We start from the raw sequence: 12,139 nt of genomic DNA, 5'->3' as shown, positions 1-12,139 counted from the left end.
TACATGCATACGCGTGCACACACACACACACACACACACACACACACACACACACACACACACCTTTCAGTTTCTGTCTACCAAATCCACTCCCGAGGCTTTGGTCATTCTGAGCCTATAGTAGAAGACAAGGTGCCATGCAGTGGGACTGAACCAGGGACCAAGTGGTTGAGAAGTAAACTTTTTACCACACAGCTACACTTGTGCCTATATATTATGTATATATCAAGAAAAATTAATTGTTTGCATTTATTTGGTCTGTTTCTCATTATTTGTTATGCTTACAATTTCTGAGAAAAACTCGAAAGGTGATGTGTACTTCATATAAAATATTTTATTTAATCATCATGTAGTAACACAAAAGAAAATAAACTGTTTATTCTTTTATTTAATTGTTTATCCCTAATTGAATTTGAATTTACTTGGCAATTAGAAAGAAAAGCTTATATATGGCATTTGTTCCTATAAATAAATATAACAATTATTTATTATTGGTGAATTGCGGCATAATATATAATTAATACATAAAATAAGGAGTTAATGATTTCAAATGATGGTGATTCAAATCTGCTTTCCTTGTCAAAATTCTCACATATGGAATTATAGAAGTGCTGAATAATTATAAAATTTGCTAATGCAGCAATTTCATTTTTTTTCTTTGTTGCTTTTTAATTTTTGTAAAAAGATAAAATTCCATTTCTGATTTTCTATTAAATTTTACTTTGTTTCTTGATTTAATATTCACCAGTTTTGTAGAGTGAAGAGTCTTCTAGAATAGAACCATCCTTAAGAATCTAAAATGAGAAACTCACCTCAAAAACAGTGTTAATGTCTCTAGAACAATGTTCTGTTAAATGTAACATTTCTCATCATTTTAGGATTGTCTCTTGTATCATTACAAAAATTCTTCTCCCACAACTGTTCTACATTCACATTAGTTGGTGTGCCACAATATATTCTGTAAAAAATTACAAAAAACATGTAGATGAATTTACAACTTTCAAAGTTCCTTAGCTAATGTAAGTCTTTTTTTTTTTTTTTTAAATAAAACCAGTATGTTCATATTACTATAACTCCTTATCTTTTATTATGATTTCAACTATCATTTAAATTTAATTGGTTAAAATCATACTTTAATTTGGTTTTAAAAAGCAAAATGTTTTTTTTTTTATTTCACAATGTGATCTATTTTAATTTTGTTTCCATAGTGGTCGAGTTAGTCATGTTCTTACATTAATGAATATAAAACCAATATGGGATATTAGCCATTCCCTTTATCATTAGCTTTTTATTAAGTTTCTTTAGCATGAGTTACATGTACTTACAAAAAGTCATATTTCTGTACATTTTGATTATGCATCATTTAATCTCTAAGATCTAATTAATTTAGGAAATAAATCTTTAACTATCCATCAGTTTACATTGTATCAGTCACCTTTTGTTATTTTGAAATATGTAATGTGCATCAACAATATTTTACACATTATGTTCCTCTTACTTGTATATTTAGGGTACAGATTCTAAAGTTACAACTTGGTTGTATTTAGTCTATTTAACAATTTCAAATTGCCCAACAAATTATTTAGTTGGTCCTTCGTCTTCACTAGTCGTGTTCTATACAGGCATTTAATATCAAACTTTTCACACCTATATAATAAATATGTAAAACAATGGCATAAAGTTTTCAAACATGAGTAATCTAAATGCATTATTACTATTTATCATTAGACTGCGACCATGCTGGGCACCACCTCAAAGAATTTTTATTTGAATGAATCAACCTCAGTCTTTTTTTATTTTAAAACCTGGTACTTCTATCAGTCTCTTTTGCCAAACTGCTAAGTTATGGGATGTAAACACTCCAAGCCAGTTGTCGAATGGTGGTGGGGGACAAACATGGGAACACACACACGACAGGTTTCTTTCAGTTTCTGTCTACCAGATCCACTCACAAGATTTTGGTTGGCCCAAGGCTGTAGTTGAAGATACTTGCCCAAGGTGCCATGCAGTGGAACTGAACCTGGAGCCATGTGGTTGGCAAGCAAGCTCTTACCACTCAGCCATGACTGCACCTTGTATAATATATTATACATATATTACATTTGAAAATTCTCAGTAAAAGAATTACATAAATATCAAATAATAAATTAACTCTTTAGCATTTAAACTGGCCATGTCTAAGCCCAAATATCTCTTCCTGTTTTATGTTAAAACTAACCAGATCTGGCCTCTCACACCTTTCCTACACTGCCATTAAAATCTCAAAGCTATGAGATAAAGCATGGTTAATTTAAAACAATGGGAATGAATAAGCATTACATTTGAAAGTGTAATTCTGAATGCTGAAAGGTTAATCTGTCAATAGGGAGAATCTCTTTACTAACAATAAATTAGTTGTTTTATACTATAACTAAATCTTTTATTAACTTCCACCAAACAATTTTGACAGTGTCTTGATTTTTGGCTGAGTCTGTCAGTATATACCAAATTCTATTACAAGGCTGTGTGTTCTTGCTTCCAACACAGTGTGGCTTTATTTCACCCACAGGGTGGGTGGGTTATATGTGTGTGTGTGTGTGTGTGTGTGTGTGTGTAAAGCCAAATAATATAAACAAAATCAAACAGCAGATTGTCACATCTGTTAACTAGTATATTTGGAGAATGAACTGATTATGAATCTCGACATGACCATTTGGAATAATTAATTTATGGCTTAATGCCTTAAAAGAAGAAACCTGTTTGTGTGTGTGTGTGTGTGTGTGTGTGTGTGTGTGTGTGTGTGTGTGTGTGTGTGTGTGTGTGTGTGTGTGTGTGTGTGTATGGGTGGGGAGGGTTGTGAAGGAGTTTTATTTTCACTAAAGTAAGCAGAGTAAATATATCTTGTCTGGAGTCATAATGCCATGACCTTTGAGTCATTAGGCCTTGTATCTTACCCACCTAATGCTTGTAAGTCATTTTGATATATGGTGCCTATTATTATTGCTTGCTGTGCTCAGCCTTTAGTTATTATCATCTAAAATTCAGCCAGCTTTAAGTGATATCAGTAAGGTACACTATTTATTCACTGGTAGTGACCCCATGAAAAGAGGTTATCAAATAGTTGTGGTTTTTTGTATTTTCTTTTCTTTTCTTTTTTTCCCCCATCTCTGTAACATCCGTAAATCTTTAAATAAATGTTAACTAAAACAGCACAAAATCTTAAAATATTAGTTGTAGAGCTGTTCTATTTGTAACTCACTTTATTCAGTTACTTGTTGAATGATTAGATTATTTCATTCAAAGAACAAGAAAGCAAATTAAAACATTACAATGGAAGCTGCCATACTGAAAGTTGAAATGGAGATAGAGAAGGGTTTGTGTGTGTGTCAGTGAGAGAGAGGGGAAGAGAAAGAGGGTGAGATTAATAAACAAGAGTGAGAATTGTGTGATAGAAACACAAGGAGAGATAAGTGGGGAAGAGAGAAAGAGAGACCTTATATTACATAAAGAAATAATTATTTCTTAGGCACAACACCAACAATTTAGAGTAAGAGGAATTTACTTGATTAAATCATCTCATGAGCTTAATCAGTACTTTATTTTAACCCTTTCGTTACTGTATTTATTTTGAGATGCTCTGTGTTTCTTTTAATTATTTTAAATATAACAATGAATTTAGTAAAATAACTGTTATCATTAAGCTAATGTTAGGAACCTAAATTTGGACTTAGGTTTGATGGAAGATTTTAATTCAAAACTTATGAAAACAAGACATTTGTACTACAGAGCCAGAGCCGGTTTCAGCCGGGTTGGTAACGAAAGGGTTAAAGAGCTCACAGCCACAGCAAGATTTGAACTCAAACTTTACTGAAACGAATACCAGAAGGACATCTTTGTCTCATGCTCTAATGATTTTTGCCAATCTACCACCTTAGACAGGAGGTGGGGGTAGTTAATTAAACTGGCCCCCACCTCCACCAAGTACTATTTTGGTGGAAGGATAAATGGCTAAGTTGACCTTGGTGAAATTTGAATAAGATCCATATAACTGTGTAAGTAAATACTGCAAGTTATTCTGTCTGGTGTCCTAACGGGTTTTCCCACTACACTGTCACTTAATAACAATTGTTTCTGACATAGTCACAAGGCCTGAAACTTGTGGGGAGGGGTTAACCAATTACATCAACTCATTACTTTGTTAGTACTGAAAGGCAAAGTTGACACCAGTGGGATTTGAACTCATACTGTAAAGAGCTGGAGTTAATACCACTAGGTATTTTTCTGACCCCTTAATAATAATAATAATAATAATAATGATCCCTTCTATTGAAGGCACAATGCTTGAAGTTTGTGGGGAGGGGATAAATCGATTACATTGACCCTAGTGCTCAACTGGTACTTATTTCATCGACCCCAAAAGGATGAAAGGCAAAGTCAACCTCAGCAGAATTTGAACTCAGAATGTAAAGACGAATGAAATGTCACTAAGCAGTTTTCCCAGTGTGCTAACGATTCTACTGGCTTGTTGTCTTAATAACAATAATAAAAATGATGATGATGGTTTCAAATTTTAGCACAAGGCCAGCAGTTTGGGGGTAGGGGTAAGTCAATTACATCGACTCTAGTGCTCAACTGGTACTTAATTTATTGACCCCTGAAGGGCTAAAATGATCTCAGTGGAACTTGAAATAAGGACATAATGATGAACAAAATGCCACTAAGCATTTTGTGTGGGGTACTAAGGAGTCGGCCAGCTCGCCTCAACAGCAACAACAATAATAATAATGGCCAGAAATTTTGGGGGAGGGATAAATCAATAATATCGATTCCAGTGCTCAGCTGATACTTAATTTATTCACCCCGAAAGAACGAAAGGCAAAGCTGATCTTGGCAGGATTTGAACTCAGAACATAAAGATGAAACAAAATGCTGTTAAGCATTTTATCTGGTGTGCTTACAGTTCTGTCAAGTGATGGTGAACACACACTCACACACACGCACACGCACGCACGCACGCACGCGCGCACATGCATGGGCTTCCAAGCAGCTTTTATCTATCAAGTTTACTCACAAGGCAATGATCAATCCTGAGCTATAGTAGAAGACACCTGCCCTAGTTAAGATGCCATGCAATGGGACTGAACCTGAAACCACGTGGTTGCAAAGCACTTTCCCCATGCCTCTACGTTTTCATGTGCTGTTTCGGTTGTAGCTTTTGATAGTAAGTACATTCTTAAAAGTTAAACTTTTTCAGTGTTGTTCCATCACCAGACTAAATTTATTATGAACTGGACTTTAGAGAAAATGAGGAAAAAAAAAAAGACATATTCTATTTTGCTTATTATCTTATTAGTTAATTTTTTTTGCTATCATTTTCTTGTATGAGTTCTGTGATGTGTTTTGCCGTGAAAATCTTTTTACTGTTTCCTCTGGTGTTAGGATGAGTTGAGCAGGTGCTAGGTTAGGCTGGCTGCTGTTTGTTATATGTGGTAGTTGTTGTTGTTGTTGGTAGTGGTGGTTGTGTTAGTGGTGGTAGAAGTGGTTGGTGTTCCCTGAGAAGAGTTAGTACTATAGCACCACCATTCACTGAAGTTATGTCATTTCATTGGACTACACACATATATACATATAGTGTGAGTGTGTGTGTGTGTGTGTATATATATATATACTTCCGACTGCTTAGTCAACTTTGTGTGTGGGTTTGGGCCTCAGTTGCCATGGTAACCTACATGCTAAAAACATTATTGCAATTTCAAAGAAATGCTTTCATAGTGAGTGAGAAAGGCAAGAGAGAGTAAGCGATATATAAATAAGAGAGAGAGAGAGGGGGGGGGAAAGAGAGAATGTGAGAGGAAGAGGTTGAGAGAGGTTAGTTTCTAGTGAGTAATAGTTGAGAAGGAACTTTTTTTTTTTAAGTTTCCATGCCTGTTATCATGTAAGTTACATTATTCATCTAATATTTTTCTGCCTTATTTGTGAAAAAATAGCCTTTAAATATTGAAGACGGCAATCATTTTATATAGATAGATATTATAATGTATTATACATTTTAAATAACATTTCTAAATGTACATAATTCTTAGTTTTTCTTCAAATTTTCATAAACATAGAATTGTTTCACTTCTATCCATACATACGTAGAAATCTTTAACCCATCGCCACCTTCAATAAACAATTACAAGATTACATCAGAAATAACCAAAGTTTTTTAATAATAGTAAATTAGCATTAATGAAATCAAACTTTTCCTTCTTTTTGCAATCTTTTTTTTATTTTGTCTTTTTCTTCTATTCTTTCTTTCTTTTTTCTTTCTTTATATCTTTTTGCCTCCTTATTTTTCTTTCTCTTCCTCCTCATTAATTTTCTTTCTTTTTATCTCAATTTCTTCTTCTTTTTCTTCTTTTTCTTCTTTTTCTTCTTCTTCTTTTTCTTCTTCTTCTTCTTCTTCTTCTTCTTCTTCTTCTTCTTTCGCTCTCTTCTTTCCCTTCCGTCTTTTCTTTCTTTTTTCTTTCTTCCTTCCTTTCACTCTTTCTTTCTTTCTTTCTTTCTTTCTTCCTTCCACTCTTTCTTTCTTTCTTTCTTTCTTTCTTTCTTTCTTTCTTTCTTTCTTTCTTTCTTTCTTTCTTTCTTTCTTTCTTTCTTTCTTTCTTTCTTCCTTCCTTCCGCTCTTTCTTTCTTTCTTTCTTTCTGTAAAACAGTGATAAGACTCTTTTCTCTACCAACCCACTCAAAGTCATCCCACATTTCAAGAAACAGAACCTTGCTGCTTAAAAGTCTACACATTTAAATCAAACCATTCTTTATAATTTGATTGGCACAGACATGGCTGTATGCTTAAGAAGTTCACTTCCCAACCACATGGTTCGAAGTTCAGTCCCCCACTGCATGGCACCGTGTGCAAGTGTCTTCTATTATAACCCTGGGCCAACCATATGCCCTATGAATGAATTAGGTAGATGGCAACTGAAAGAAGTCCATCATTTGCTTGCAGTCCATTGTGAAAGCATTTCCTGACATATCTTGACATGCTGCACAATCTTTGTAAATAAAATTTACCTTCACATGGTGTCATTTGCTCTTAGTTCTATACATAGAACGTCTTTTGTCTTTTTACATATTTCAGTCATCAAACTGTGGCCATGCTGGAGCACTGCAATGAAGAGTTTTAGTTCAATGACTCGACCCCAGTACTTTTTTTTTCCCATTTTTTTAATTAGTCACTTTTGCTGAACGTTACAGGGACACACAAATACTGGTTGTCAACTAGTGGTGGTGGGGGGACAAACACACACACACACACACTCTCATCGTCGTCATCATCATCATCATCATCATCATCATCATCATCATTTAATATCCATTTTTCATGCTGGCACGGGTTGAATGGATTGATCTGGAAAAGCCAGCAGCCATACCAGGTTATATTTTGGCTTGGTTTCTATGATTAGATGTCATTCCTAACACCAACCACTTCACCAAGTGTACTGAGTGCTTTTTTGCATGACATCAGCACCAGTGCTTTTTACGTGGTACCAAATCCCACACCAATGCTTTTTATGTGGCACCTTGAATTTAGGATCTCTCTCTCTCTCTCTCTCTCTCTCTCTCTCTCTCTCTCTCTCTCTCTCTCTCTCTCTCTCTCTCTCTCTCTCTCTCTCTCTCTCACACACACACAAACTGTTACCTTTATCTGCTATTGGAACTATTACAACAATAGCACTAATGTATTCTTTGAATCAAACATAAAACATATGTAAATTAAAATAAATATAAACAATTTAAAAAGAATTTGATAAAAATATTCTGTTCACTCTCAGATCTTGTTCTTTGAGTAACATTTGGTAGTTTGACCTATTTTTAATTGTGAAAGGGTTGTTGTTTATCTCCAGGTCAGTACTGATCAAACAGACCCATGATCAAAGGAATCCCTGCCATGGTCATCATCCTCTCTTCCTATATACAATATAATTAGGACCATATAATCCAACTTGTCTCTTTCTTAAGCTGGGGAATTGTGATCTGAGGTCAATTTGGCTGTTATTTCCAGCAAGATCCTGGCATGGGTCAGACAGAATTTGTTGAGGCAGATTTTCTGTAGCTGGATGCCCTTCCTGTCACCAACCCTCTCCTGTTCCAAGCAAGGTAATATTCCTCTATGGCAAGACATGTTTTTGCAGATATTGGTTTCAAATTTTGGCACATGGCCAGCAATTTCAGGGATTACATTGACCCCAGTTCTCAACAGATACTTATTTTATTGACCCCTGAGAGAATGAAAGGCAAAGTTGACTTCACTGGAATTTGAACACAGAACATAAAGATGGATGAAATAATGCTAAGCATTTTGTCCAGCATGCTGAAGATTCTGTCAGCTCGCTGTCATTTTTTTCTATTTTTTTTTTTTGCAGAGTATTAGAAATGAATGATACTACTTGTATGATCGTGACACTCATTTACAACTATCTAGTGCTGTTAAATCAAGGAGACACAAACGTACACACACTTATACACAACACATTTACACACACACACAGCAGGCTTCTTTTAGTTTCCATCTACTAAATCCAATTACAAACCTTTGATTATCTTTGGTTGCAGTAGGAGACAAATTACTAAAGATGCCACACAATGGGATTGATCCTCAAACCATGTGTTTGGGAAGCAAACTTCTTAACAACACAGCCTCACCTCTTTGTTGCAAAAACTCTACACTTAAGATATGGAGAATTGGTCACTGGTGCAAGAGCGCAAGGATGACCACATCTTTGATTCAAGAACATCTGCAAGAGAGATATGAAGTTGCTTGATCTGGACATCCTGAGATGGGAGTAAGTCGCAATTGATCGTTCATACTGCGAAAGGGGATGAAGCGAAGGGAAGAAAAAAAAGAAAAGTGCACTCGACAGAAAGAAAAGCCAGTAGCACTGGCAGAGAGCTCCTTCAAATGCAGTCACTGTATGCATGACTGCCACACCTGTGTGTGCTTCTACAGCCACAGCAGATGCTGCACTACCATCAGCAGCTGACATGATTTTTTGGGGTGCGGATCTATGACCTCTTGAGACCGATTGATGCCTACCACCATCAAATTTATCATGCACTATCTCATAGCTTCAAGATTTTGATGATACGTTTATTTTTAGTATTGTAGGGTAGGTGTGATAGGCCAGATCTGGCCACTATGTACATGAAACAGATAAAATATTTCAGCTGGATATGGCCAGTTTAAATATTAAAGAGTTTAAGAAAAATCTATCTCAACTGATTTCATTTGTGTATTTTTTCCTTCCAGAGTTTTCTTTCATTTTTATACATTTATTCTCATATTTAATGACTTTATTTATTCTTTATAATTTCAGGAAAACCTGCAGCTTGTGCTAATCTCCTATTTTTTGCTGCTCACCATGGTCTACCACAAGTGATAACTCTAGTCCTCACAGAAGTAGGTACTGACGTTATACATATTACCGATTCAAAGGAACAGACTCCAAGGGATGTTGCCCTTAGTCAAGGGCACAATCACATTGCTGATCTATTAATATCGTAAGTCAATATTTCTTTTAATTAATTAAATATATTTATTCTGGAATTATGTTTCATAATTGGCTCAACAGAATTGATAGATTGTTAGGCAGTTTGCTGTAACTTCTAGTTGTAACTCTTTATGTTCTGAGTTGAAATCTTGTTGGATTTGACTTCACTTCTATTCTTCTGGGGGTCACTAAAATGGATACCAATTAGGTATTGGGGAACGAGTTGTAATGGGTGCTTTTACATGCCACCGGCATGGGTGCCATTTGCATGACACCAATATCTGCCATGACTGCAATTTTACTTGGTTTGATGGGTCTTCTTCTCAAGCATGGAATAATGCAAAGGTCTTGGTCATTTGTCATTGCCTCTGTGAGGCTCAACACTTGAAAAGTGCTTGTTATGTGTGGCTGGCACAAGTGCCAGTTAACGTGTTTTCATTTGATGTAATGACAGTTATTTACAAGATTTAAATAGACACAATCCATATTAGTAAGGTGGTGAGCTGGCTGGATTTTTGTTGTGCCGGACAAAATGCTTAATGGCATTTTTTCTGGCTCTTTATGTTCTGAGTTAAAATGCTCCTGAGGTTGACTTTGTCTTCTGTCTTTTTTGGGCTTGAGAAAATAAGTACCAGCTGAGCATTGTGAATGATGTAATTGACTTCCCTGCTTTCCTCAAAATTGCTGGCCTTCTGTGAAAATTGGAAGGAATTATTGTCTACATTAGTATTTGATTATTTGCAGGAATTTACATATACATGCATATATATATATATATAGTACCAGTATATATATGTATGCCTTCGAAACACGGAGTAGATGGAACAGGGACAACTGAAGAAGGGAAATATTCTTTATGCTGCATGTCTCATTTCTCTGTTTGTTTTTTTTTTGTTTTTCGAAAAAAGTTTGTTTTCTGTCTTCGTCTTTATGTTTTCATTTCTCATTGTGTTTAACGTTTTTCGTGATGTCCTGTACCCATATATGCATGTATGTATACATATAGATGTAGGTATGTACATGTATGTATGGATATATGCATATATTTATATACTATTATGTATATATATATATATTAGTAGTAATGGTATGACAACAAAAGAATGAATGAGACTCGATATTATGTAAATAGAGGAGTTTATCTGTAATATATGTGACAATTATTCGGTTGCCATTATAACACTCTGAGTTTTGGATGCTGGGGCAGAAATCTGCTCCGGCATCTCATCAGTTATCAAGGCAATCAAAAAAATGCTATGAAAATGACCATTAAACAAAGGGAAATTATTATGTAATTGACCATTATTAAGACAAAAGAGCTATTAGAATGACCGTTAAATAAGAGGAAAAAACTGAAGGGGAGAAAGTAAAAAAGTAAAACTGCTCATAAAAATTGCATATGTGCACATGTACATTCATACACATGCGCACACCCACGTACATGTGCCTATATGCATAAGTTCACTCACACTCACGTGAAACACATACATGCATACCGACACATATGCCTATATATGCACATATATGCCACCGTACATGAGCCATCTTTCCATCTGGAAAAGCAGCTTAGACCCCTCTACATGTCTAAATACAAGAACAACTTTTTGGATCATGTCCACATATGGCTAAATATTTGCTACGTTTTTGGGCCCCCCCCCCAACATCACATACATATATATATATATATATATATATATATGTGTGTGTGTGTATATATTACGGAGATGTACTTGCATAGCAAGCGACACGATCTGAGATCGTGTGCTGGAACGAAAACAATTGCAGCGTGGAAGGTGTTTATAAGCGATTTAAGAAACACACAAAAACCGTTAGATTCACTTCAACATTTAAATTTTTATTTGCCAAAATATTTTCGTTGCTTTGAGACCGCGACCTGTTCACTGACAAAATTCCGTGCTGCATCTCGGAATTTTGTCTGACGAACAGGAATTTGAAACTGAGTAGCAGTTTTTGAGATAATTCAGCTTTTATAAAAGTCTACATGCATACATGGGGTCTGATCAAAACGTATTGGAACTTTTACTTTGGTAGTAAAGCTAAAGTATGCAGAATGAAGCTGCCACTTGGCACAGATTAACTTTGAACTCTGTTGCGCATGCACACTATGCTATAACATTGTTGCTCACATCTGTTGTATGTTAGCAGTGCTTAGATGTAAAGTGTGTTAAGTGTGGTCATCTGAAAAAGAAGATTGGGTTTCAGCTGCACAGGATCTCTTTGGTTGTGTTAAGGATGACAAAAATATTTTGGAAATGATAATGTCTTAACAGATGACGAATTATGGATCTAGGACTATGACCCTGAAACCAAGCCTCAGTTTTTGCAGTGGAAGGTCCCATCGAGATTTTGAGATGTTGAGGAGAGCCAAGAGAATGAGACAGGACAGCTGCTTGCGTTCCCAAAAAAGGAGTTCCAAGAATTCTTTCATCAATGAATGGATAAAGTGTGTGGTTTCAGAAGTGGGGTTACTTTGAAGGAGATTAAATACTGAACTCATGTGTTGCAGTTTTCTTTTTATAGCGCCAGTCCCAATACTTTTTGATCAGACGTCGTATGTATGTGTGTGTGTATGTATGTATGTATGTATGTATGTGTGTGTATATATA

At 35.4% G+C, this 12,139-nt stretch overlaps 1 protein-coding gene across 16 annotated transcripts in view; it reads left to right on the top strand.

Annotated features, from left to right (window-relative positions):
- The window catches only part of LOC106868006 (rho guanine nucleotide exchange factor 28), a 561,000-nt gene that overhangs the window by 218,919 nt on the left and 329,942 nt on the right, over positions 1-12,139 (top strand). For all 16 annotated transcript variants that reach the window (XM_052976095.1, XM_052976105.1, XM_052976107.1 and 13 more), the window contains one exon: positions 9,339-9,522. In XM_052976095.1, the coding sequence (XP_052832055.1) occupies positions 9,339-9,522 (184 nt within the window). The remainder of the gene's footprint in view (positions 1-9,338; positions 9,523-12,139) is intronic.

The sequence above is a fragment of the Octopus bimaculoides genome, chromosome 2, assembly GCF_001194135.2.
Source record: "Octopus bimaculoides isolate UCB-OBI-ISO-001 chromosome 2, ASM119413v2, whole genome shotgun sequence".
Lineage (NCBI taxonomy): Eukaryota > Metazoa > Mollusca > Cephalopoda > Octopoda > Octopodidae > Octopus > Octopus bimaculoides.
This window is presented reverse-complemented; position numbering and strand designations above follow the sequence as displayed.